Source organism: Lepisosteus platostomus, chromosome 4 (assembly GCF_059453375.1).
Source record: "Lepisosteus platostomus isolate fLepPlt1 chromosome 4, fLepPlt1.hap1, whole genome shotgun sequence".
Lineage (NCBI taxonomy): Eukaryota > Metazoa > Chordata > Actinopteri > Semionotiformes > Lepisosteidae > Lepisosteus > Lepisosteus platostomus.
The window spans coordinates 7,035,711-7,061,483 of record NC_142614.1 but is presented as its reverse complement, the minus strand read 5'-3'; the positions used below and the strand labels follow the sequence as shown (position 1 = coordinate 7,061,483).

Sequence of the window (25,773 nt, the reverse complement as noted above, 5' to 3'; positions counted from 1 at the left end):
GTCGCTTTCCCGGGGTGTCCCGCCGAGCAGGAGAGAGGGAATTCCGGCGTGAATCTGACAGACGCTACCTTCCTCTCTAGGATGTCTGGGTTATCCCCGCGTCCACAGCGCCAGACTCGCTCACGCCAGCGCTGAGATCACGGAACTGGCCCGGACTAGCGCATTAATTAAATTGAAACCGATTTCTTTTTTTTTTTTTAATGTCTTTCTTTTTTCCACTATTAGGATTAAAAGCGCATGTTACAGTGGCCGCACAATATTTATTACTAGACAGAACCGGGGGGGAGAGGAGGAGGGGGGGGAGATCTCGCGAGAATAGAACCCGTCTTTTTTTATTCCGAGGGGTTTATTCTAGGCAGGCTCTGAGAGACCAGCAGTGAGCGAGTCCGGAGCGAAGCGTGACCGCCTCGGTGCTCTCGGCAAGCGACAGACGGTTTCCCACAGCCGTCTCTCTTCATTGTTTTCCGGTCCCCCCTCCCTCCCTCATTTGTCCAAAGACCGCCGGAGTCCCCAAACCAGCCCAGCCAAGGAAGACGATAGCAGGAGAGAGAGAGACAAGACACGGACTGACGGCCGCCAACAGGAGCAGGTAGCCCCTAAGGTACGGTAACTGAGTGCACGGCTGCCTGGTTTACAATTTAAAATAATAAAAAAAAACAGCTTATAGTCTTGTTGGTTTTTTTTTTTAACCACTCTGATAATAAGCAGGTGGAGCACATTCAGTATTATCGGCTGGCGCGCTGTGCCGTGTTTATACAGTGAAGGGCATGATCGCCTGTGTGTGTCGGTGTGTGTATGCCCGTGTGCGCGCATTTGTGAAAATGCCGCACATTCCGGACGTACACAACTTGGCACGGCCGCTTCTATACATAGAGGGGACTCTGGGGATGCAGAACGCCAGTGTAGTTAATGGGTGGCCCCTGTGTGATGGCCTGAGTTGCTTTGATGTCAGTGTTTTTGTTGGCTCCAGTGAGCTGCCTCCGAACAGCGTAAAAACACTCAGAGGGTGGCGATGATGACGGTGGTTATTACGGTTGCATGCTACGATAGTTGAGGGAAGAAATGGAGCGATTTAATATTCCTAGTAATACGATTTCCTGTTTTATGATATAGTATATATTTCGTTTTGATTGAAGCATTCACGGTATCAACACTAATCGGACCATCCAGCGCGATTAGCGTTAGTCGCGCCGGGAAAAGAGTTGCGCATTGGTGGTGGGGTGGAGTGAATGTTGCAGAACGGCGGCGGGTCGTTCGAGCAAGAGGAAACCTTCAGAGTGGAGAGGTCTCTTGCTCGTGCAGCCCGCGCGTGTCTTGTGCGCCGCGAACTCCAGCGGAGCAGGTTTCTGAAGCACGGGCTGCGGTCAAGGCTGAGGCGCCGTCACACGCGCGCCCCCGGGTCGCACGAGCCCAGCTCACCTACTGTACAACGCCTTCGCCTCGCGGCACCCCGCCCCCCGCCATTCATTTTCCAGGACAGACAAATATAGCTGAACCCTTTAAATAAACACAGGAGGCAAGCGAGTCTGTAGAGCGATACCAGGGGAGAATAACACCGCAGCACAATCGGGAATCAGAATACAAGACGGGGTAGTTTAGTGCTTTCGGTCTGCTTGTTTCAACGCCGAATTGCATATTGTTATACAGACAGTGTATGACACGTTCCGTGACTCGAAATCCTAAAATAATACCACAACGACGTGGGCGCAGCTGAAGACGGAAAATGAAGACGAATCCGAAAAGCTAGAGTACTGTACGTCTTATGCACAAGACGTGAAGGTGCTGGCTGACGTGTACACTCGGTGCACTGGGTATGGGCTCCGGGAGGTCGTTCCGCAGGTCTGGGGGCGACAGAGCCGGGGAGCTCGGGTCTCCCGGGGTTCGGAGTCTCGTGCCGAGAACGGGTCTTGGGTCCGAAGCGAGAGCACGTGCGGGCGTCTTGGGCGGGTTTAAGAGTTCAATGATATCGTCAGGAACCAAACGGCTGTGACCGCCCTGTCCACGCCGATTTTTATCACTCTGTCCCTTCCACCGTCCTCTTCCCCTCCCTCTCCCTCTCCTTCAGTCTCATTTATCGGCTTTTTAAAAGGCTGTAGAAATAGCTCCAGTAAAAGATTTCCGCTCGGTCGTCGTCTTCGATATGGAGGCGGACGACGAAAAGCGGGATCTCACCTTCACGTAGCGAGTGAACCGGCCGAAGACCAGCCGCCTTCGTGAGCAGCACCTATCAGGCCTGGACAGCAGAGCGACGCTGGGCGTCCGGAGTCGGGTTTTTGTTTTTTTTTCGCGAAGGGTTTCTGTTATCGATAACACTGCTTATCGAAAACATCTGCCTCATCGCCAGTGGGCTGGAATTGCTCTTGACGACCTCAAATAAATATTCACTAATTCACAATAACAATCGGGATTTGCACCGCCCAACCCCACGCTTTTGAACGGGGAAATCACGTAACAGGTCAACTTGATGTGATTCTGGCAGCAGATGGTTTAGATCGAGCGCGCATGAAGTCACCTGGGACGGATGTGTATATATAGAACTCATGTGTTTTCCTCAGTAAGCGCCAAGTGCAGTTACTCCCGATGTTCGTCTGTGCTCGCTGCTGAAGCTGTGTGTGGACAGCGGGGACGAGCAAGAGGAAAGGGCTTCGCATCTCCGACGAAAGTCAAAAGGTTGAATTATTGAAATGAAACAAGAGAAACGTTTCCGTGATTGAGCTTAAAACCGGAAAACAGCGATCGTCCAGTTTGTCGCCGGTGCGCCAGGGGTTAGCGCTTTTGCCTCGCAGCGCTGGGGCCCCGAGATCAGTTTTGGGGGTGCTTTCTGTGTGGAGTTTGTATGTTTTACCCCGTGTTCGTGTGGGGTTTCCTTCCAGATGATCAGGTTTCTCCCCACAGTGCAAACGCATTCTAGTAGATTAATTGGCTCTGAGAAAATTCGCCCTGGTGTGCGTGTGTGCGTGTCCCGCGGCGGACTGGCGTCCCGCCCAGCGTGTACCCTGCCTTGTGCCCGCTGCTTGCCGGGATAGTCTTCGGCTCCCGCGCGACCCTGAATTGGCTGAAGCGGTTAGAAAACAGATGGAGGGGTGTTCGTTGCCCGGCCCTTATATAGGTCAGCTCTAATCGCCAGCGATGTTTGCAGAACACATCTGCTTGGCCTGCAGTTCCCGCTGTTACACAGCTGCTGGAGGAGCATCGCCCTTCCAGTCAGCTGGTTTCCAGAGTCTAATGTAATCATTGTCTTCTTAGTGAGCGCCGAATTGCTGACAGTTACGATTGTAAGACAATTCTACTGGGTCTAGCATGGTTTTGATTATTGCTCCGCTTTTTTATAGGGCTGTTATGATGTTACCCTGCCTATAGAGCAACGATGAAGCTGTATGAGGTCCCATCGCTAGCCGTCATGTGTTTGTTTGTCGTTCTCGGGGCAGTCCCTATACTTCTCGTCCCAGAGCCGTGAGCCCATGCTGCTGCGTGCTGCGTCGGATGTGAATTATTACACAAAGCGTGTAACAGAGCAGTTCCTCTCCTGGAAGAAAAGCTTTGGAGGGGGGCGGGGGGTGATTCCCCTGCGCTCGTCAAACTGTCATCTCGGCTGGAGTGACAACGCGACCGGGCTGTGTCAGCGGCGCGGCAGATCACAGGATCTACATTAGGCGCAATCGCCAGCGGACCGGGATTACTCCGAGCGACCCCAGGTCTGTCCTAAAAATAAATATCCACTTAAAAATATATCGCATACGACAGAAATACGTGGTCTGTGCAGTGCTGTTTTTAGTGCGAAATTTTTAATGCTTCGCCTTACACGGCTCTCGCTCGCTGTTGTCTGGCGACTCCCTGCCAGTTGTCTCACGGGGAGAGAGCCTTAAACAGTACTGGGAAGGAACGACTGGACTGGAGTGTGGAGACACGCTCGACATGTACCAGTCGTCTTTCTGAACGAATACATGATAAGATGACAGTGTTAGTGACGTCTAACTCGCAGCCGGACCGCGAGCGCCGCAGGTCTTTCCGCAACATCTGTCTCTCCGTCGTGGGTCGTGGGTCGTGGGAGCCACTTAAAACGCGGCAAGAGCGGACCTGAGGCGCACCGAGTCGGGAGGAGTGAAGGAGGGAGAGACGGGGAGACGGGCTTGCCAGGAGGAGTGAGGGCTGGGGATGGCAGGCCGGGGCTGGGTTTCTATGGCAACAGGCGCGCAGTTCGGAGTGAGGCTCCATGGAGAGAGAGCGGGCCTGAGGCCTTGCTGTGTGACCCTCCCCGCCACGCTCACTACATGGGCACCAGTGAGCCTGGTGTAATCCCAAACTGAAACAGATCCCCATGTGAACTCCACACACAGATTCCGGGGTCTATTTTCAGGATGGGAGCCCCTGCTTCCTCTTGCCAGCTGTTCGTCTGCCTGGATATTAATATCGGGGCACAGAAACAGCAAGGCTGTCTGTCACCACCAGCACCTCACTGCTCTCCGTGGACAAACGCCTCTGCCTCTCTCTGCCTTCAAAAGGCGAAGGAGGTATCAGCCAGAGGTTATCTCTGAGAAACTGCTATTGTCTCTGCAGACTGCCAGTCTGCAAAACAAGGAGAGTACAGCTGCATCTGTACAGGAGCCCTGCATGGCCCGCCAAGTGTAAAATGAAAAACAACAAAAATATATGAGCTTCTCAATCGTCTCTGCCCCTTTCCCGCTCTGTCCCTCCCACCGTCCTCTCCCTCTCCCTTTTCCCCTCCTCTCCATCTCCCTCTCCTTCAGTCTCATCCCCCTGTCTCCTCTCGCTTTCCTCTCCCTCTCGGTTCTCCCTCCCTCTCAGCGCGTAGCTGTAATGACTTGGCTGGCCCAGCTGTCAGTCTGAATGTGTGTGTGTGTGTGAGTGAGTGAGTGTGTGAACACCGAAATAGAGAGGCGCAGAGTTTGGGGGGCCAGAAATAGCAGGCATCCCAGCCATCCCCGTGTTTTCCTGGACATGTTAATCCCATCGCCATGGCAACCCACACAACACCGGAAAACAACAACAAAGTGTGTGTGTGTGGGGGGGGGGGGCTGCTTGTGTGTTTTAGGGGAGAGAGGAGGTAAAATCCATTTCTCCTCTGGGAGGAAAGGGACGTGGGTGCACCAGGATTTATTCGGCCTGTTGCTGCGCACATCATCTGAGCCGAACCCAACCGGCGCAGGTCAGGGTGACCAGCCAGCCTCCTAGGTAGAAGCCTGTAGGGTTCAAGTGTCCTGAGAAAAGAAAACAGAAAAGAAAATTATCTATCTCTTCCCCTACAGTCTGATTTCTATAAATAATACATGTGCTGTTCTTTTGGCTTAAAAGAGTGCAGAAATCACAGCTGAGATTCTGCAAAGGGGTGGACAGCTTGCAAGGAGTCAGGAGGGCTCGATGTCACCAACAGCTGGCCTCGGGTTTTTCACACAAAACTCCGCTCTCGCAGCAAACGCGCTCATATCTCTGCAGGACGTCGGCCCGCGCCGGTCGCCAAACAAGAAACGCGTTCCGAGTGGAACCGAGTTTGATTTACGGGCCGTTGCCTGGGATACGGCTGGAAGCTTCTTTTAAACTTGGCCCAAGTCCGGCTTTTTTGGTGTCTCGGCAGAGAACGCTAGAAAGTGCTGCGGGACAGGAGCGCAGCCTTCTGAGGAAAAACAACACAAAACTTTTCAGGACTGGGCCCGGCTGGGGACAGTCACTGTATAGAAACATGTCCGTGTCGAGGAGAGTTAGTCAGTTAGGAAAAGCCACACTTTTGTCATCGGTTATTCAGGACATGCGAATACAGTCGATTTTGGCGCTGTTTTATTTTCAGTGGCCGGGTTATTAGGAACCCCTTGGCTTATGCAAATATCCTGTGTTAGATACAGTTGGTCACGACAAAGAAGATAGGACCCTATGCGGTGCTTGGCCAAAGATTGGAGGGAGAAATAAAGTAGAGCAGAAGCCGGGTTTACTTAGGCAAGTCACGTAGTCAATAATCGTGGTCGAGAGAAAGCGTGGGTCAAGTATTCAGAGTTTCACGAGACGATGGGTTTCTAGGCGTAGTTTTGAGAACGTAGCCCGGTGAGGTTGAACTCAGTACTGAGCGTGGGAGTGCAGTTGAGGAGACCTTAAGTGGTGGGTTGACGGGAGGTGTGGTGCAGGGCGAGGGGCGTGGTCGGGTAATTCAGTTGTGCGTTGGCGTTTATGGGAAGTAACAGGGGCTTGTGTCTGATCAGTGAGACCCGTGACACCCTGCAAGTGGACAGGCGCGAAGAGGTTGGGCTTGAGGCGTAATGTACAGACTTCCCTGGCCAGAATGGTCTCTCAGCCCTCAAAACTGCAGAAAACCAGCAAAAATGTTCATCTAAACCAGAACTGAAGGCAATTTAAGGGACAGGGCAGCAGATACGTCTCATTAATGTGGAATGTTTTGCATGGCATGTTTTGTTCTAGCTGGTTTTGAGAGGCCTACCGGTATTTGGTGTGGGTTCCTAACATTTGGGCCAGTGAGTGTAAAAGGCCTTAATTAAACAGAGGGTATCAGCAGAACTAAAGAGGATTCAGACAAATTTCTCTCTTTTCCTCTCTCCTGCAGAGGCTCATCTTGACCAGCAGCCCTCAGACATGACAAGGCTGCACTCCTCCTCTCCCCCCTTACTCCTCTTACCCCTCTCCCTCCTCTTCCTCCTGCCCTTCTCCTGCCCTTCCCATGCTAGGGAGTCTGAACTCACCGTCTCCACCCGGCTGGGGCGTGTGAGGGGGGTGCGCCTCACCGTCCCCGACAGGGGTCACATCAACGCATTCCTGGGCATCCCCTTTGCTGAACCCCCTGTGGGCAAGATGCGCTTCCGCCGGGCTGAGGCCAAAAAGCCCTGGCAGGGGGTCCTCGAGGCCACGTCATACCCTAAAACCTGCTATCAATACGTGGATACCTCCTATCCGGGCTTCCCTGGCACCGAGATGTGGAATCCCAACCGGGAGATGAGTGAGGACTGCCTGTATCTCAACATATGGGTGCCGTCCCCACGGCTCAACAACCTCACCGTCATGGTCTGGATCTACGGGGGAGGATTCTACAGCGGCTCCTCTTCCCTCGATGTGTATGATGGGCGCTATCTGGCTCACTACGAGAAGGTGATTGTCGTCTCCATGAACTACCGCGTTGGGGCATTTGGGTTCCTAGCCTTGCACGGCTCCTCGGAGGCGCCCGGAAATGTGGGTCTGTTGGACCAGAGAATGGCGCTGCAGTGGGTCCAGGATAACATCCAGTCTTTCGGCGGCAACCCTAAGCAGGTGACCATCTTTGGGGAGAGTGCAGGAGGCGCCTCAGTGGGCATGCAACTCCTCTCCCCAGACAGCCGCCCCACCTTTACTAGGGCCATCATGCAGAGCGGGGTGCCAAACTGCCCCTGGGCCACGGTGACCCCTGCAGAGGCCCGCCGCCGGGCCACCCTCCTGGCCAAGTTAGTGGGCTGCCAAGGAGGAAATGACACTGAGATCGTGGACTGCCTGCGGTCCCACCAGCCTCAGGACCTAATCGACCAGGAGTGGCTTGTGCTTCCCTATAACAGCCTCTTCCGTTTTTCCTTCGTGCCCATGGTGGATGGCATGGTCCTGCCTGAGAACCCAGAGGCCATGCTAAGCTCGGGCAACTTCAAGGACACCCAGATCCTCCTGGGTGTCAACCGTGACGAGGGGTCCTACTTCCTTCTCTATGGGGCCCCTGGGTTCAGCAAGGACAACGAGAGCCTCATCACGCGGGAGGACTTCCTCGAGGGGGTCAAGCTCAGCGTTCCCCATGCCAACGACATCGGCCTGGAGGCGGTGGTGCTGCAGTACACCGACTGGATGGACGAGAACGACGCAAAAAAGAACCGGGATGCCATGGATGACATCGTGGGAGACCACAACGTCATCTGCCCCCTGCTGCACTTCGCCAGCTCGTACGCGCAGCATGCCTCCCTCCGTGCGCAGGCCTCTTCCATGTCTCCAGCATCCTCCGGAGCAGCAGGCAGTTCTGCAGGACCAGATGGAGCTGCAGGTAGAGGCATCAACATGTAAAGGGTGGGGGGTGTCTGGGATAAGGATGAAGTGGAATGATTTTACGGGATCTTAAAATGCCCTAAATCACTGGGAACAATATATTCTTTCTGATGGAGATTTCTATTGGTTTGTCATTTATTTTAGAAGATCTAGGTCATAGAAAGATGCTTCAGTATCATGCAAAAATTGGTCCAAAATCCCTAAGATGCTTTAAGACAGGCCAGGAATTTAAAAATCTACCTTATACAGAATGAAATTAACATGTACAGTATATAGCCTCCTATACCTTTCCTATGACAAACATTGCCTAGTTACTGGGTGTGCCATCCACTGTGTGTGCCCCCTGATCACAGGAAGAGAACAGCTCATCAGAGTTATTTCTTTTGGGAGCCTTTGCAAAATATGACAATTTATTTTTAATTAACATTGAGACAAGCACTTTTGCATGGGTACCTGCAAATGTGACTGTCGCGGTTCCGCGCATTGTCGTGCCCTCCACCACCCGTTCCGTTCCGCAGCACCGGGGGGGCACGAATCCGGGTCTATGGCGTAACGCAACAGGGAACCAGCCGCATGAGCTAAAGGAGACCTCCCCCAGCCCCAGGCAGCTGAGGTCCCTGCTACGCACGTTGAGGGCGATGACGTCACCGTATCCGAACTAGCTCCACTACACCCTCCCCTGCTGAACTTCGCCTCGGCAAAGGGCACTCCCATCCGGGTCACGGCACCAATGTGACCGTCGTGGTTCCGCGCGGTGTCGTGCCCCCCGCCACCCGTTCCGTCCCTCGGCACCTGGGGGCGCGAACCCGGGTCTCTGGCGTAACGCAACAGGGAACCAGCCGCATGAGCTAAAGGAGACCCCCCCCCCAGCCCCAGGCAGCTGAGGTCCCCGCTATGCGCAGTGAGGGGGATGACGTCACCATATCCGAACTAGCTCCGCTACACAAAGAACAACAGGGCAACCTCATGGTAAGAGTAAACCAAGCGTTTTGCGGTCAGCAGGCGTCTGAAATCCCCATTAGGATTGATCATTTCCAGTTTCTTGGCTTGTTAAACGGTTACTCTCCCCCTCGCCCTTGTCCGCTTCACCTCTCCGTGGTCTCGCTCTCCCTGTCTCGCAGGGAGTGTCTACGCCTATTTCTTCGACCACCGGGCCTCCAACCTGGTGTGGCCGGAGTGGATGGGCGTGATCCACGGCTACGAAATCGAGTTCGTCTTCGGGCTGCCGCTCGAGAGCCGCCTGAACTACACGGCCGAGGAGGAGAAGCTGAGCCGCAGGATCATGAGATACTGGGCCAACTTCGCGCGGACTGGGTGAGGGGCGGCATGGGAGGCTCAGAGAGGGAGGGAGAGGGAGAGGGAGGGGTGGAGGGTGTTGTGTGTGAGAGACAGAGGCACTGCATGAGATCAGCACAAGGGGAGTCAATAGAGAGGGGCAGAAGAGGATGGAGTGTTTGTCGGGTGTAGGGGTCGGGACTTATTCTGCGACTTCGGCCACGTCTTCACTCCTCCTGCTTCATTCTACTTCTTTTCTTTCCCTCTTCCAACTCTTCCTTGCTCGCCCCCTCCCTCCTACTCTCTCTTTTGCCGTCTTTCTCTCAGAAACCCCAATATCAACGCCGATGGCAGTGTGGACCCCCGGAGCAGGTGGCCAGTGTTCACTGCCAGAGAGCAGAGCTACGTGAGTCTGAACATGGAGCCGCTGAAAGTCCACCAAGGGCTCAGGACTCAGCTGTGTGCCTTCTGGAACCGATTCCTGCCCCGCCTGCTCAACATCACTGGTAAGCTGTCCACCCCTTTGCAGAATCTCAGCTGTGATTTCTGCAGTCTTTTAAGCCAAAAGAACAGCACATGTATTATTTATAGAAATCAGACTGTAGGGGAAGAGATAGATAATTTTCTTTTCTGTTTTCTTTTCTGTCACTACCGCCACAGATGTACCAAACACTGCACAACTGTAGACCTGCTGAACACTGTACACACTCTGCTCATCAGACTGCTGCCACAGTCACAGAAGTGTCCATATAGACCCACTGAACACTGTACAGTTACATTTACTGAACGCTATAAACACTATGCTTATCACACCATCGCCACAGACATACCAAGTACTGTCCAGCTATAGACACTCCAAACACTGTACACTGTGGACACACGGAATGCTGTGAAATGAAGTATTCAAAGACTGAGAGATATACACAGGGTGACAACGTTGTAAAAAAAGCTCAATGTCCATTCTCTGCCTCCCGGGCAGCTCTGCAGAAGCCTCTTCTCCGTAAGTGGATTAGGTTCTCATTAGAGAAAGAGCAGGGTGAGGGAGGGGAGGGGAGGGGGGTGGTTTTGCAGCCCCAATAGCTCTGGGGTAGTGCAGTGGAAAGACATGCTCAGCTAGCAGAGCAGAAGGGCTCCAGGCACAGCGGCGCGTGCTCCTCACTCCCTCTCCCTCTTCCCAGACAACATCGACGAGGCAGAGAGGCAGTGGAAGGTGGAGTTCCATCGCTGGAGCTCCTACATGATGCACTGGAAGAGCCAGTTTGACCACTACAGCAAGCAGGAGCGCTGCGCCGACCTCTGAACTCTGATCCCCGCCGGGAGCGCGCGTGTGTATATGTCTGTGTGTGTGAGCGAATGCGCCTGTAGCAGGTTGTGTGCGTGTCGCTCTCAGAGGGCCAGGGTCCCGGTCTCTGCAGCAGTGGGCTGCTGTGCAGGAGCGTTGGACCGCCAGTCTGTCGGTGTGCATGTGTGTATCAGGGTCTGACTGGGAGATCTCCACTGACAGGCACACTCGGATCCTGTGTAAATGAGACATTTGATGTCGTTCTCACTTTAACTTTATTTTTCCAGCAGGCGGAAGCCTGTCTGGCTGTTTGTCCCTCCGTCTGTCTGTCTGTGGGTCCAATCAAAGCTGCTGAGCCAACCCAGGAAGCAGGATTCACACTGTCAGTCCTGCACTGAGCTCTTTGTGTTCTGTGCTGGTGTGTCAGTGTGTGTGTGCGCACTAGAACCTTTCACATCAGCCTGCTGATCACTTTGTCTCTCTCTCTCTGTGGCTTGTTCCCGCCTTGTCCTTATCTGAGCATGGACAATCAGGACTGGCCTGTAAGTCCTGGCTGTGGAGCCCGGAGCACTCAGACTCATCTTTCTGCTGCAGGTGGACTGGATCTCAGCTGCTTTGACACCCCTCACCTGGGCAAGGGGCTTGTCCCCTCCAGACCTTCACCGTCCCCAGTAATTGATGGGATCTGGTTATCTTACTGGAGGGGTTTTAATTTATTCCAGTCCCTAACCCCCTAGAGAGAGCAGAAGTCAAACAGGCAGAGAAGGTGACATCGTGCACACACGCACTCGCACACAGTACCAGTCCATCTTGAGCGAGGTTAACACTTCTGTCTGCCTCTTCATTCAACCTCACTGATACTTACGGGTTTATCCAGTTTAAAATGGTGTCTGTCTGTCTGTGTGTCCAGCCGATTTCTCTTACTGGTACGGGTTTCTGCAATTCCAAACTGTCTGTCTGGCCTTTATCTGGATCCTCTCAGTGTGACCTCTGACCTCAATCCCGTCTGTCTCTAAATTATATCATTATTTTGTATAAACAAAACACTGTGCTACGGGTCCTTGGGTGTGTTTTGAATGGTCAGAGGGTCTCCCAGCGTGTATTTGGTTGGTTTTTGACTTTGTGTCAGTGCATGTCTCTCTCCCCTCAATGGCCTCTCTGTCTTTTACACTGGTGTAGAATAGCGGAGCTGTAAACTTCAAAAAAAAAATCCTAGCTCGTACTCGAAACAGCCGAACAGATCATCTGTCCATACCGACGGAACGGAAGATGGTCCATCACCCGGATGTGGGAGAACGCGTGTGCGCTTCGGCCGAGAGCGGGAATGGGAGAGACGGCCGCTCCGGACGCCCCTCGTCCAACAGGGGGCAGCAGTCGCGCTGCACCCCCTCCGGAAAGCCCTCGTGCATGCCTCGAGCCCGCGCCCCGTGTTCCCAGTGTCGTGACTGTCCTTTCACTGTAACATAGCCGCGTGCCGACCTGTTGAGTTTGCGATGGGAAACTATTATAGCAGCTCTAAGATTTATTATACTGATGATGTTAGCAATAATAGAATATAATTATTAAGGATATTTAATATATAATAACTACAATGAAATGTATGAGATTATTATTACTATGGCAATGTCTGGAAACGGTTAAATTAAAGTGTCATATTTTGTATTTTCTGTTTGCACTTTAACCTACCACATGCATTACATATGACTGTAGAGCTAATTCTTTTTTTTTTTAATTATTATTATATTTTTACCAATTTACGCTGAGGCGTGTGCGTCTCTGTGTGAGCATATGAACTCTCCGCCCAGTTGAGAAAAAGCACACCGCCAGGCCTGGACTTCCTTTGCGGCGACGGTTCATTTAGCTGGTTTAATAGACTGTCCTTGGTCTCCCTCTGGCGGTGGGAGTGTAGGACTGCAGCCTTCCTTTCCTTTTCTTTTTCACTGTGATGTGTGCCGCCGGGAGACGCGCCAGATTCCTGCTGTCGAGTGCCGGGATCTAGACCACTGCTGTTGCTCGCAGGCTCGGAAATAATGAGTGGAAATCCGTCTGCACTCGTTAGTTTGTTTTTACGCGTGAGGTCGCGTCAGTCTGTCAGCGTCAGGGGCCAGCACCGTCTGGTAGCAACACCTCGATTGAAGGATTTTGTGGATCAGAAACCCATATCCTTTCACATATCTCCCTGCACTCCATATTGTGGGGGAATTCGCGGGCACCACACTGGGGAGATATGAAGAAATGAGGGATGCCTGCGCTGTCTTGGTGTAGTAGTATCCTGCAAGATATTGCAAAAAAACAAAATCCTGCGAAAAGTCAGGAGTAATACAGGACTTTCCCCTGTGTGCTCAGTGAATGTCTGGAATCCCGCTGGGCAGAGATCCGCGCACAGTCTCTGTCTCTGGGGGCAGAGACTCTCAGCGTGGCCCACAGTTTCGCGAGAAGCGATGGGGTTCGAAGCAGTGGAGGAGCCCAACTGCCTGTCAGAGGAGGGGTTCTGTGCCGTGGTCATTGGAGAAGATAATTACCCCTCGGTCGCTGCGCTGTTGCCCTCAGAGGTGCTGCCCAGTGCAGTGAAGAACACAGAGGGCACCCAGTGTTTCATTTTGATGAGCCAAGGAAATGTGTCGTTTTCTCTGTAGGTGGTGGCGCCAACCCAGTGCCGCCGGTCATCTGTGAACCTGTTAGTGCTGCTTCAGTATTCAACAGGGATCATTCCAGACATTGCCATCCCCCCCCCCCTCATGTGCCAAAGTGATCTGATTTGACTGCGGTGTCTGGAAACTCTGCATGGCATAACTGTGTATCCTGTCCGGTCTCCTGGCACCCACCAAGAGCAGTGACAATAAAGGAAAAGTGAAATACACCACAGCTTGTTGTTGTACACGTGCTTGTGAGTGTGTGGCACCTCCCTCCTTCTCTCCCCCCTTTCTTCTCTTTACCCCTCTCTCCCTCTCTCTTTGCCCCCAATCTGCCCCCTCTTTATCCTCTCTCTTTCTCCCCAACCTGCCCCTCTTTACCTCTCTCTTACCCCTCTCTCTCCAATCTGCCCCTCTTTACCTCTGTCTTACTCCTCTCTCTCCAATCTGCCCCTCTTTACCTCTCTCTTACCCCTCTCTCTCCAATCTGCCCCTCTTTATCTAGATTTTACCCCACCTCTCTCTTTCTCCCCAATCTGGCCCTCCTTGATCTCTCTTATCCCTACTCTCCTCTCTCTATCTCCCCAAACTGCCCCTCTTTATCTTGATTTTACCCCTCCTCTCCCCTTTTCCAACCCACACTGCCTTCTCCCTCTCTTCTCTTCTTTTCCTTCTCGTTCTGCACATTTCTTCTCTCTCCTCCTCTGCTCCGTCTCACAGACCTTATATGTGAAGGCGTGTCACAGAGATCTCTGGAACCCTTTCCTACAGGCTGATATTTCCTACTGATAGGAGCTCTGGCTACGTGCTGCAGATGGATGTGCACCTGCCCCTGTCCAACCCAGAGCTACTCACAACACGGGGAACAATTTAGAGGCCTCAACTGACCTATTTTTTACCGAGTCAGAACAATGATGATATTAATCGACTGTGTCATCCAGCGCCTTTAAAAGTAGTTTCGCAAAGCACTTTGACAGTAAGAAAGAAATACGAGAAGAGGAGACAACAGAATGAGTGCAATTAAAAACAAGGCTTTTCAATTCAGTAAAAGCCTCCTGTGGGAGAAAACCTCTGTGGACATGGAGGATGATGCAAACCTCTCTCACAAGGTACACAGGGCCTGAATCTTTAATACTGCCAAGGGCGGAAACAAGAGAATATTATCAATAGATGGACCCTATTTTTCTGTTCTTCTTTGAAGTTTTCGCATTTGGTGCTTAGCTCCTCTAGCGGTTAAAACAGGGAAGAACGGATTCCTACAGGGGCTGCTCGGGCTCCTGTAGGCACTCGTGCAAATGGCGCAATTGCTCACAGTTGAGAGTGCAGCCGCCCTGCGTCTCCAATGATCCCGGTGACCTCCGGGGAGCTCGGAAGCGGCGTCCGCGAGCTCTTGCGAGCCCAGGGGGACGGACACGGGTGCGGAGGAGCCCCCCGTTCACGCACAGGTGGGTTCAGCGGAAACTTCAGAGAGTGAGGGGGGGAGTTTTGAAGGCACTCGCACTGCAGCAGTAATCTCTGGGCTCGGCTCTGTGATTTCGCTGGGTGTGTGTGTGTGGAATAGCAAGTTCTAGTACGGCGCGTTGACTGTATTTGGAAATAATGCCACTGACTCTGTTTAACTGGCTTTAATAGTAACAGTGGTTTTCCGACCTAGAATCCCAGCGAACAGAAAACGACAAACGCATTAGAACAGCAACGGCACCAGTATCTTCGCCTGTACCCTAGTACGACAACGCGATTACGTTGCGGTAGTCTCCCCGGTTGTTTGCTCGTCTGCTTGAAAATTATTTTAAAATTCTTTAGTTGAACCGAAAGGAAAAACCTAGGCAGGATCTTGTCCCCTTCCCATCAAACAATGCCCCCAAACCCTCTTTTTCCCCCCTCAAACTTTCTCTTTAATGATGTCGGACTCATCTGGTTTGAATCATCTCTGAAACCGGACACCTGGCTCGGTTCTCCTTTCCCTCCCTCTCCCTTTCCCTCCTTCTTTTGCGAAGGAATCTGCACAGTCTGGACAAGTTCACCGCGAGTTACACCCCGTAGGCAGTTTCATCACAGGCGCACGCCAGCAGGCGGGCCAGCCCCGCACCGAGCCGAGCAGACGAGGGACGTCTGCGGAAGGGGCAAAGTCGTTTCAGAAAGACGTTGTGGCAAAAGACGATGGCTCCGGAGAAGTAAACAACTCGGCCTTGCACAGCTGCATGTGTGAGACCAAGAGGGACTTTCCAATCTATGCACCTCCAAGAAAAAGGGGAGCTGAGAGGAGAGAGGGAACAGCTTCCCATCAAACGCAGGTGAGCTGGTCTGTGTATAGGTGTGGTGCGGTTGCTAAGTTTCCTGTGTCTCGATTTTTGTCTACACATGTCTTTCTGTGGGGTGGCAGGCTTATAGTTCTCCTGGCTATACTGTCTGTCGGTCCGGCTGCTCTGTACCCTACATAATGACCCCCCTCCTGCCCACCACAGCTCCACATACTGTCTCGCACTCCCCGTCTAGGATCGGTGACCAATACGCAGCCGATCAAACTGCTCCAGGTTTTATGGTTTTACTGAGTCAGACTCCCATTGTGTAGCAATCTAATCCACTCCAGGTTTCACCAGGCTTCCTGTGTAGGAGCCTGCATCAGAGTCTAGAGTTGTACTCCTGGAATGGGAGTGAATTTGCCTAGAGAGTCTCAGAGAATATTTGTTATAAAATCTCAAAACTGTTTTACATTTATTGCAGCACTGTTACTGTGTATTCGCAGAATAGATTTTTATGAGCCAAAAATCTTAAAGAACTTTCATACTCTGACTTTGTAACCTTTGTAGAATCGTGACAGTCATCAATCAATTGTCAACTGGGAGGTTATAGTTCTAAAAAAGCAGTGGAAAGGTGATGGGATATGTCCCTTTCTTTTTCTCAGGAAAACCTTGTTTTCTCTCCCCAGTCTTCCCACATTTCAACTTCTCTAATTCCCAATGATGGAGCCACAGAGTGAAGGAGAGAAGGAGAGGGAGAGCACGTGGGGTGAGGAGAAAGACTACGATGAGGCGGAGAATTCTGATCAGGCAGCGACAGAGCCAGCCCTGACTTGGGGGAAAGGGTCCATGGAGGATGACCTTGGCCTTCCCATCATGCACTGGGAGGCTCTGAACCAGCGCATCACGGAACTTGAAAAGCAACAGGAGGAGAGTCGGGCGAAGGTGAAGAGAGAGAAATGGAGTGGGGGGTTACAGGAATTTAGGAAACTTTGTAGTTTAAAGGGGTTGGCTCCTTTCATGGTTGCATACAGTTAACATGTCCCAGTGTCTCAAATCTAGCGAAGCAAATCGATCGAGATGATCTCATTCTCCCCTCTCTCAGCCTGCAGGTGTGCAGGAGCGAGGAGCTGTAGGAGCAGGCTGGGCGGAGGAGAGGGAACGAGGGAGTGTCAGGGAGAGTTGGAGAGAGGAGGATGAGGATAAGGACAGCAGCCGTTTAATAGCGCTGACTTCAAGGTACAGGGCAGTGTCTTTTTCCTGTTTTTTTGTCTTTTGCGGATATTTTTTGGGGGGGCAGTGGTACTATAGTCTTCATCAGGTGTGAGAAATTCCTGCCTGAAGGGTGGATTTCTGAAGATCATGGAAGTACTTTTAATAAGCAACATAGGGAGACTTTAAAAATCGGGTGATTTGGTTTCAGATTCAGTTAAAAGTATTAAGTTTAAATTTGGAACGAAAACCTGCAAGTCTCTGCCCTTCAAGGATGGAACTGTCTACCCCTGCTGTGAAACCTGTGGTCTGGTATTCTCCCTCTGTCTTTTTCTGTAGATCATTCCCGTTAAGATGCAGCACAGCTCTGTATAGGGCCTTTTTAATCAGCATCAATCCTTTCCTCTTCCTCTCAGACTACAGAGTCGAATGAATCTCCAGCTCTGCTTCATCAACAACAGTGAGAGTGAGGAGGAGGAGGAAGAGGGAGAGGTAAAGATCGGGAGGTCAATGAAGGAAAAGCAGACGTTTGGACAGAGAAGGGGTGAAAGCAACTGTTTCCATGTTGTTTCACAGAGTGCTCTGGGCAGCAGTGGGTGTGGGCTCATGCAGAAGGCCAGTCCCCCTGCACAGGCTGCTGGTAGTGAGTGGTCTGAGAGACGGGCAGAGCTAAGGAGAGAGGCACAGGTTGCACTGAGCACTCTCCGAGAGAGACTGAAGCCATCGTGCACTGCACAGAAAGAGGTAAGGAAAGGTGGATAAAGACGCATGCTATCAGAGGAACGGTGAGGTGGAAGTGCACCACAGACGCATAGATATCCTGTCAGGCTAGGAGGCAGTATTTATCCTATGCTGTGTTTGTCCTGTTGTGAGGGTCAGCCCACCACAGGTTTAAGCGAAGGGCTAGGGGTGAAGAAAAGGAGACGACTGGAGCGCATTGACCTTCAACCTCTGAGCCTGCAGCAGCTGGACAACCTGAGGGAAACACTGAGCCAGGCCATACAGGGTGAGTGTGTCAGAAGCACTGACCAGTCTAGATCAGACATGGTCAACACAGATCAGGACTGAGCCAATAGATCGATACTGACAGTTGTTAATTTATAGTGATTTATATTAAGGAGTACCGAGTACAACCTGTTAACTATTACTCTGTTGCCCCCTGACACACACACACACACACACACACACACACACACACACACACACACACACACACACACACACCCCCTTGCTGTAATGTCTTAATGTGTACTGACCACCGTTATCCTGTGTCTCAATCAGATTTGAGTTCTGAGTTGGTGGGGCTGCTGCTGACCCGTGACCAGCTGCGAACGGAGCAGGATGCCATGCTGCTGGAGGTTCAGGATATGACATCATTCTGACACCACATTGTGTGGCTTAGCCATGGTTCCCTGACTGATTGACCTCCTACTTCATACTGTATCACGAAACCCCTGCTGGAGCAACATCTTTTTAGTTTTACACATCCAGGCTACGGTGTTGGAGTGGACATTGTCAAAGAGAAAGCACAACACAGACTTTTCTGCTCTTTAATGCACTGCTGTGTGAAATCATTTGTATCAGTCAGGATGACTGAAGTAACATTCCCCAGACAAACTGAGAGGAGCAACTGACATTTTATGACTATTTCCTGTAACTCCTGTTAGTTTTATTCATTTTTCTTCTGTTGTATGAAGGTGAGGAAGTACAAAGTAAAAGAGATTTGTCTTTCAGTTGCCCGAGGCCTTTATCACCTTGGGCTACTGACTGTCTGTGCTGTCTGTCGCCACATAGCTACAGTACACTTTCTCCTTTACACCTTAAAATTCTGTCAAATGCAAGCTGCTTGTCTGTGTTTGACTGACATCTCAGACAGAGAGAACTGTTGATGTTTCTACTGAAAACATCAGCTGTGTGTGATGACAACAGAAAAAAAGGCAGAGACGTTACATCACATGAACCACAACAGCCATGATGTCATGCAAGGGGCTGGAGTTGCTCCATGAGAAGATGTAATTCTAATTATTGTACCCGTCGTGAATTGTGCTGGCTCATTTTATCGTGAGCATCTGAGAGCTGTTGTTGACTGAAAGAGTTGTATCACGAATAAGTGAATGTCCACGGTAGAAAGTCAGGCAGCTTTAACTGCAAACTCTACTCGGAATGGCATGATAACATCACTCCTAATTAAATGAAAAACTGTAATCTTGGAGTGAGTTACAGGGACCTGCCCTGCTGACTTTCTGTCTCAGCATGGAGATGTGTATGTGACCAACCACCAGGCATAGAATCAAGAGGATATAAACCACAGTGCCTTTCTACTTGGGTTAGTGCTGCATACACTCAGGGTCATTTTGCTATGGTGAAGCTTCATCCTCTTTCCAGAGCTGCTTATAACAAAAGGGAGTCTTTACTGTTTTTCTGGCATGAGCAGTTCAGTGTGGTGAAGTTCTCTGTATTTCAATAAACTTTTACCATTTTTTTAAATTGTTGGAAATGTGAGATTAATTCAGTAGCTCATCAAATTCTAATTAACACAGCAAGACGATGAATACAGGGGGGGAGTGTGCTTAATATTTTAATGTTTGCTGTTTATTCACCTGGGTGAGAAAATAGGCCATAAGTTTAAGGCTGACAACTAACTCTCGGCAGGGAGGCTGTGTTGAAAGTGGTTTGAAACCACAGCCCATCATTATCTGTAAGGCTCAGACAGATACTCAGGCAAGAAATTGGAGTAGAGGTAATGTTACTGTACACACAGTGTGTGTGTGCAACTTCAATTGTCTGTGCTGCTGTATGTGTATTAATATTCAGGAAAGCAATCGGGACTTGAACTTTGGGTTGTGTTTAGAATCGCTGATAAATGATTAACAACACATTAACCTACACCCCAGGGCCGGAGCTCAGGAAGATTTCCCCATCAGAACACCATGAACTGAATGAATAACGAGCATAGCTCATGCGCATACATGAACATCCCCTTCCGGTTCCACCTTTATTGAAAATCGTTTACAGGCATATTTCAGTTTACAGTTTGAGCACTTTCAATGCGTAAAGTCAGTTTTCAGGATATGTTTAAGATGTCTTCCTTTGCCGAAGAGTTTGTACGCTCAGGACAAGCAGAGGCTTGGTCCTGCGTTAGAGAGGAGAGGTGACTTCTGGGCTCTCCTCAGAGCCGGGCAGGAGAAAGGTGCAGCTTCTTGGCTTACAGGTGTGTTCTTATAGATCTTTGCTGTGTCTCAATGTTTTATTAATAAGGCTATCAAAGCTTTATCTCATTATTCCAAGTGCACCCAAAAGGACAGTGGGTACACTGGTGTCTGCAGGCCCTTTCAGAAATCCTGGTTTTTAGCACATATCTACAGCTAAAGACCTGAATGCTTGTAAGACGGATCCAGCAGTAACCCCAGTCCTCAAAAATAGAGGAGACCTGATACAAATATTGAAATCCACAAGCATTGACAAAGTCAAGACAATGGGCTTCTTAAGGATCAGGCAGGGATGTGTTTGGTTTTTAACAAGAAACTGTACATTGTACGTTGGCACATAAACCAGACAGGGAGTGGAATAATTAAGTGTTATTTATTTAATCATGGTAAAAACACAGTATCACAGAGGTGAGCCCGTGGGACCACTCTGAATACATATACACACATTGGGCATGAGTGGAAAGAGGCTTAATACGAGGAGATTGCCCAGGCCGAGCACAAGCCTCTTATTCCTTGTGTAGTCTTTGGGAAAAGAGATACAAAAAAATGCATTGAACAAATAGAATCACTTTCCAGCCCCAACACACACACACACCACCACCACCCCAATATACTCTTGTCTGTTCATCAACAGATGCTGCTCATGAACAGCGGTATGACCCAGCCAGTTTAGCCGATGAAGAACAGGGCTGATGAAAAACAGGCAAACGGGTCTCTACCAAACATGATCATTGCAGCGACAGATACATGCGATACTCCATGGGATGCACAGACAGACATGCCTTTACAACCAGAACCCCTGCCTGGTGAAAGAGCTTGTTCACCTTTGTCAGGGAGTGACCATTAAGGGAAACGGAGTCTGTCTGTGACACTGCAGGCTATGTCCAACATATCAGTGCCTCTGTTCTGCAGTGTCCAGTGTATGAGTATCAAAGCATCTGACTGCGGGGTCCAGTGTGTCGGGAAGGTTATCAATGTCTTCTGCTCACATGCTGAGATGTGCTCTGTCACTGGTCTCACATTCCCCTGCTGTTAGTTTTCTGCCTCATAGGATTCAAGTACAATCTGCGAGTCCATATGCCTTTCTCCCAGAGTCTTTATGCCTCATCTTTTCTTTCCTTTCCGCTTCTCCTCCCTTCCCTCTCCTGTTCCCTTTTCTCTGTCTCGCTGTATCCCTTGTTCTCTCCCTTCTTACTCTTTCGGCCTCCCCCCACCCCACTCACCGCTGTCCCCTCTCTCAGGGCAGACTCCGAAATATGTTCCCCGAGGACTTAGATTCATTATGGTTGTTGCTGTCCTTGCCTCCTGTCCCTCCTGCTCCCCTGCGGAGGAGACGCAGCGGCCAGGGCAGCTGTGGTGGCTGTGGGCAGTGAGGGGCACCCTTCTCCTTGGTCAGGAAGTAGAGGAGGGCATTCAGCCAAGCGTTGAAGGAGGCTAGGGGCCTGGTGACCTTGTAGCAGATGGAGACCATGCGCATGGAGTGGCAGGGCACCCTGGGCGAGACCTTGAGCAGCAGGAAGAGGGTGCGAGTGACGTGAAAGGGGAAGAAGCAGAGGGCGAAGAGCAAAGTTATGGTGATGATGGTCTTGATTGATTTGCGGCGCCTGCGGAAACAAGGTGACTGGGGGCCCGATGTCACCGACAGTCCTCCCAGGGGTGCCCGTCCCAATTCCACCACCCTGTTGCCACCCTCTCCTTGTAACTGGGGCTGGGAGCGCAGGGTGCGGACAATGGTAGTGACCACGCGCGAGTAGCACCAGGCAATGATGGAAAAGGGGACAAAAAAGCCTAACAGGTGCAGAACGATTCCATAGGGAACGTAGTCCAAGAACTCCTTGTCTATGGCATCATCCCAGCAGTTTTGGAAGGCTTCTCCTCCTCCATCGTCTCCAGCCCCCCCGCCTCTCTGGACATGTTCTGTCTGAGCAAATCGAAAGATGGGGCTGGTCAGGGCAAAGACCACTGCCCACACCAAGACGCAGGTTCCCCTGACGGCACGCTTGGTCTCCAGGGTAATGGTCTTCATTGGGTGGCAGATGCCCAGGTAGCGGTGTACCGAGATGCAGGTGAGAAAGAAAATGCTGCAGTAGAGGTTGAAATAGAAGAGGAAGCGAACAAGTCGGCACATGAAGTCACCAAAAACCCAGCGGTCCCTCATGATGTAGCTGGCCACCAGGAAAGGCAACGAGAGCCCGTACATGAAGTCTGTTGTCGCCAGATTGACCATGTAGATAAGGGAGGCGTTCCACCGCTTGGTACGTCTGAAGGAGCGGTAGAGGATTACAGAGTTGAGAGAGATGCTGAAGACAAAGGTGAAGGAGTAGCAGAGAGGCAGGAAGACATACTTGTAGGATTCATCAATGCTGCAGGATGATGAAGGAGAGGACCAGCTCTGGTTGCCGTCGGTGACAGCAGACCCCACCTCCTCTGTTGTACTTATTATCATGGTGCCCATGGTCATGGTGCGTACAGGCTGCTGCAATGCTTATAGTGTCATATCGTTTTCTGGGTGCCTTCACGTCTTTGCTCTGTTTCCCCCAGTACTCCCCTCTCTCCTGGCAGACCCACAGTCAATCAGGCATGTGGACTGGATGTGAATGATCCTGACTTCAACTTTTCCTGTGGAGACACATTTCAGAGTTATATTTTGTATTTGTGTTTTTATTTTTTAAAGATAGAAATGCCAACGAAATGGGCTAAACAGACCTAAGTGCAGAGACAGACGTGCACAGATCCAGCAGATACTCTCCTGACTTGGGCTTATTTCCTCTACCCTTGCTCTATCTCTCTCCCCACACGTTTTCTCCCTCTCCCTCCTTCTCTCTTGCACAATCTCCTGTGTTGTTTGTCCGCCTGTCTGGGATGCTGACTCAGTCCACTCTTTCGCTCCATTACTCCCTCAATCAGTAACCAAACTTCCAGCTTCCCGGGAAATCAACACCCTCTCTTTCCCCCCAGTGCACACAACTCTCTCCCACTCTCCTACATAGCCTCCATCTTTCTCTACATCTCACCTCTAATTACTGCCTTTATTTATATATATATATGGCTGACCGTTCTGTAGGTAAAGAGCAGAAGATGGGACAGAGGGAGGGAGACAAACAACTGATAAGTGAGGGAAATAAGAAAATGAATGCAGCTCCAAATGCCAGCCTCCCTCAGCCTAGATGTCACACTGCACGGCATTAATACAGACCACTGAACTGCAAACTCAACAGCCATTTGCAGTTGCAACACTGTTTAACTGGAATTCCATCCGATGTGAATCATATGTGCTCAGAAGCCCAGTCTTTCTGAGTTTCTGGAACGCATCAGCGTTCTGAATGGTCCCACTGCAGGGAAACCTCTACCCGGATCAGGCCTAAATTGTGACTGGTGAGAGTGGCAAAATGTCCAGCATTTGTACTTGGTGCCTGGTTTCCAGTGGGTAGGTGGAAGTGGCTGCTGAAAAACAGGGAATCTCCATCAAGACCCTGTTTTCAGCACAGGATGGGGGACGAAGGCTGAGGGTTCAATCCAAGCAAAGTTTTGGAATGCTTGCTGGAGCAAATTCACAGGCAGAAGGTCCAGAGCAGCTTATTCAGAAACGGAGTCTGTTATGAAGAGTTCAGGAAGGATGACAACAACCAAGTTCAATCAGACTCGGATGTCAGTTATTATAAGGGTTATTGCCAAAAATTGCTTGATAACCTAAATGTTTTAAGGTGAACCTGTATCTTCTGGGCCTGGCAAACAAATCCAGTTTGCTTTCAGTGTCAAGACAAAACATGTTTTTGTTCTGATTTCATTTCCAACTCTTAAACACTATGAATACCGTACGTGATGCCCTTCTCTCCCTCATGTATGTCTTTTGCATCCCACCTCTACCCCATCTGCACCTCTGCAGCTCCTTCTCCTTCTGGCCTCCTCCTCCTATTCACTAAACACTCCACACTCCTTTCAGGACACCTCATTCTCGGGTGGTGTTGTTCCCAGTGAAAAAGCAGTACACTCTAAGAGCTGCTCAGTTGTGGGAAACCTTGGGGTGGAGTTTGTCAGTGTTGCCCAATCTCAGCACTCGCTGGGCGTATGATCACAGTATGGGATTCTGCTTTTCTCCCCACATGTTTTTGCCAATGTGTTTTCAGAAACATATCTGGAAACAAACAGGACATGTAGGTGGGTTTGTTAGTCTGCTGCTTTGTTGTAAGAAGGAGCTGCACAGCAAGAAACTCATTCCTTGCGAGCAACTAAGGAATCGCAACAGTGAGACTAGGGGTGGGTAACTTGTCATTGGCAGAGGATATCCATGCATTAAAGAAATCAATTTGTTGTGAAATTGCTAGTTTCCCCTTATATATGTTCACTGTTCACATCTGAAGGATAACAAAACATGCTCTCCTTGCCACTCCTTTCCCAAAAAGCGAAAAAAAAATTAAATTTTATAATCAGTGATAAATCTGTGGCTGGTGGTATTTACATCTCCAACAAACCCAAAAGCAGCTTTTTAGTGGGGATCCCAGAAGACTGCCTCCTCTCAGACACCACATGATACAAGAAAAACCAACATGCGAGGAAGAACTCCAAACTGTAGAGAGGCAGCTTGTTTTGAATCTCTGTCAGCTAGATTGATCACTCGGCCTCCCTTTCTCTGAGCGGTTTTTCCTTGCTTTTTTTTTACCAATGTCTTGTCTTCATTCCCAAGAATAAAAAAAAAAATCCCCAGAACTACAAAAAAGCTGGCAGCCTCCCGATGAAAAGTGAAAAACTTGTGTTGCTCTTTATGGTTAATTAGTTCACAGGTCTAGTTATGCAGGCTTACAGTAATACCATCTCTTCAGGTTTTGCTGAACGACAATGCTGAGATGGTCATTTGCGTCAGCAATGAAAGGTGACAGATTCTCCTGGCAGGTCGGAGCTTATTAATAGCTTAGAACACCCTGTGAAAGAAGACCAGGGGTTTAGGGCTCCCTGGTATTCTGCCCACAACCTCCTATGTCTTACCTGCATGTGTTACAGTGTATGTAGCTAGAAGCTTCAGTTGGCTGTATTTTAGTGTCTATGATATTGTGATTATGTGCATGTATCTGTAACCTTTTGGGTCTGTGCTACGGGAAGCACAGATACTGCTTCCTTTACCTTTGAGTCAGTGTGTGTGTCATACGCTGTATGACTCTGTTCCCGTGGTCCAGTGTAGTTAAGCATAATGAAAGCATTTTGAAGCTATGGGCAATGAGAGAAAAATCAAAGTAAAAGAGCAAAACTCTTCCAGTAATGTAGGTTGTGTATCAGAAAGGGTGTAGCTTCTCTGTGTGAGATTGTGAGTGTTTATTATTGTTTCGATGTAGGGATACATTTTGAGAAAATGTTCCCATAGAGATAATAACTAATGACAAAATGTATGATGTGGGATATCCCTTCAGTGTAAATTACATTTTTTTAATCAATGCAACAGTTTTAAAATCTAAAAGCGTCCATAATAATTTCATTCACAGATGCTTTCACTGACTGCGGCATTTCATTTCAAGAAACAGAAAAAGGACGAGAGTTATTGGGAAGTCCCTTTAAAGACGTGAGTAGAAATGTGTGCCATTGCATCGTGTGAGCTGCTTTACCACTCACCTCTTTCTCAGTCCCCTCTGCCCCCAGTTCTCTCGGTCCAGGAGCAGCCCCCTCTCGGAGCCGATGAGCAACGTTGGTCAAAGCCTTCGTCCTTCGCTGTCCTCCTGACGGCTTTCCACCCAAAGTGGAAAAATCTCTGCGGCAGCTCCTGGGATCGTGAGGTCCGTCTCTGCTGCAGGGAAGCGTGCTGTGCGCTGTGCCCACCCACTCTGTGGAGCTCTGCAGGTGCCTCTCGGGTCTCTGCCTGTCTATCGTGCTCTCTCCCCTGTTAGCACCTCCTCCCTGCTGCCCCACTGCTTTCTGTC

At 50.3% G+C, this 25,773-nt stretch overlaps 3 protein-coding genes across 9 annotated transcripts; 2 read left to right on the top strand and 1 right to left on the bottom strand.

Annotated features, from left to right (window-relative positions):
- The first annotated feature begins 321 nt into the window (after positions 1-321).
- On the top strand, positions 322-13,433 carry ache (acetylcholinesterase (Yt blood group)). 3 transcript variants are annotated; one of them, XM_088627964.1, is made up of 6 exons: positions 322-601; positions 3,450-3,695; positions 6,569-8,014; positions 9,138-9,330; positions 9,619-9,797; positions 10,470-13,433. In XM_088627964.1, the coding sequence occupies exons 3-6, from the start codon at positions 6,598-6,600 to the stop codon at positions 10,589-10,591; spliced, it is 1,911 nt and encodes a 636-aa protein (XP_088484090.1). In that variant the 5' UTR covers positions 322-601; positions 3,450-3,695; positions 6,569-6,597; the 3' UTR covers positions 10,592-13,433. The 3 variants fall into 3 exon arrangements, with proteins under 3 accessions (XP_088484090.1, XP_088484089.1, XP_088484091.1); XM_088627963.1 differs by lacking the exon at positions 3,450-3,695 and having other exon boundaries at positions 324-601; XM_088627965.1 differs by lacking the exons at positions 322-601; positions 3,450-3,695 and adding an exon at positions 1,505-2,670.
- Positions 13,434-14,457: 1,024 nt separating this feature from the next.
- On the top strand, positions 14,458-19,145 carry LOC148672310 (schwannomin-interacting protein 1). Of its 5 annotated transcripts, none has more exons than XR_015935744.1 (8): positions 14,458-14,651; positions 15,204-15,500; positions 16,136-16,391; positions 16,552-16,685; positions 17,075-17,150; positions 17,235-17,412; positions 17,538-17,664; positions 17,940-19,145. XR_015935744.1 is itself a non-coding variant. In XM_088627962.1 (8 exons), exons 3-8 carry the CDS (start codon positions 16,167-16,169, stop codon positions 18,038-18,040), a joined length of 831 nt encoding a protein of 276 aa, XP_088484088.1. In that variant the 5' UTR covers positions 14,458-14,651; positions 15,204-15,500; positions 16,136-16,166; the 3' UTR covers positions 18,041-19,145. The 5 variants fall into 5 exon arrangements, 4 of the variants coding, with proteins under 4 accessions (XP_088484088.1, XP_088484086.1, XP_088484087.1 ...); XM_088627962.1 differs by having other exon boundaries at positions 17,235-17,402; XM_088627960.1 differs by having other exon boundaries at positions 14,460-14,651; positions 16,112-16,391; positions 17,235-17,402; positions 17,532-17,664.
- Positions 19,146-20,221: 1,076 nt separating this feature from the next.
- LOC148672309 (P2Y purinoceptor 3) lies at positions 20,222-25,773 on the bottom strand. Its single transcript, XM_088627957.1, has 2 exons — positions 25,469-25,773; positions 20,222-22,486 (listed from the first exon to the last, which is right to left on the bottom strand). Exon 2 carries the CDS (start codon positions 22,326-22,328, stop codon positions 21,105-21,107), a length of 1,224 nt encoding a protein of 407 aa, XP_088484083.1. The 5' UTR covers positions 22,329-22,486; positions 25,469-25,773; the 3' UTR covers positions 20,222-21,104.

Excerpts from the sequence above, each read along its gene's own strand:
- LOC148672309 (XM_088627957.1), bottom strand. The coding sequence starts at position 22,328 with ATGACCATGGGCACCATGATAATAAGTACAACAGAGGAGGTGGGGTCT.
- LOC148672310 (XM_088627960.1), top strand. The coding sequence starts at position 16,167 with ATGATGGAGCCACAGAGTGAAGGAGAGAAGGAGAGGGAGAGCACGTGG. Across the intron at positions 16,392-16,551 it reads AGGAGGAGAGTCGGGCGAAG|CCTGCAGGTGTGCAGGAGCG; the intron begins GTGAAGAGAGAG and ends CCCCTCTCTCAG. Across the intron at positions 17,665-17,939 it reads ACTGAGCCAGGCCATACAGG|ATTTGAGTTCTGAGTTGGTG; the intron begins GTGAGTGTGTCA and ends TGTCTCAATCAG.
- ache (XM_088627964.1), top strand. The coding sequence starts at position 6,598 with ATGACAAGGCTGCACTCCTCCTCTCCCCCCTTACTCCTCTTACCCCTC. Across the intron at positions 8,015-9,137 it reads AGGACCAGATGGAGCTGCAG|GGAGTGTCTACGCCTATTTC; the intron begins GTAGAGGCATCA and ends CCTGTCTCGCAG. Across the intron at positions 9,331-9,618 it reads GCCAACTTCGCGCGGACTGG|AAACCCCAATATCAACGCCG; the intron begins GTGAGGGGCGGC and ends TCTTTCTCTCAG.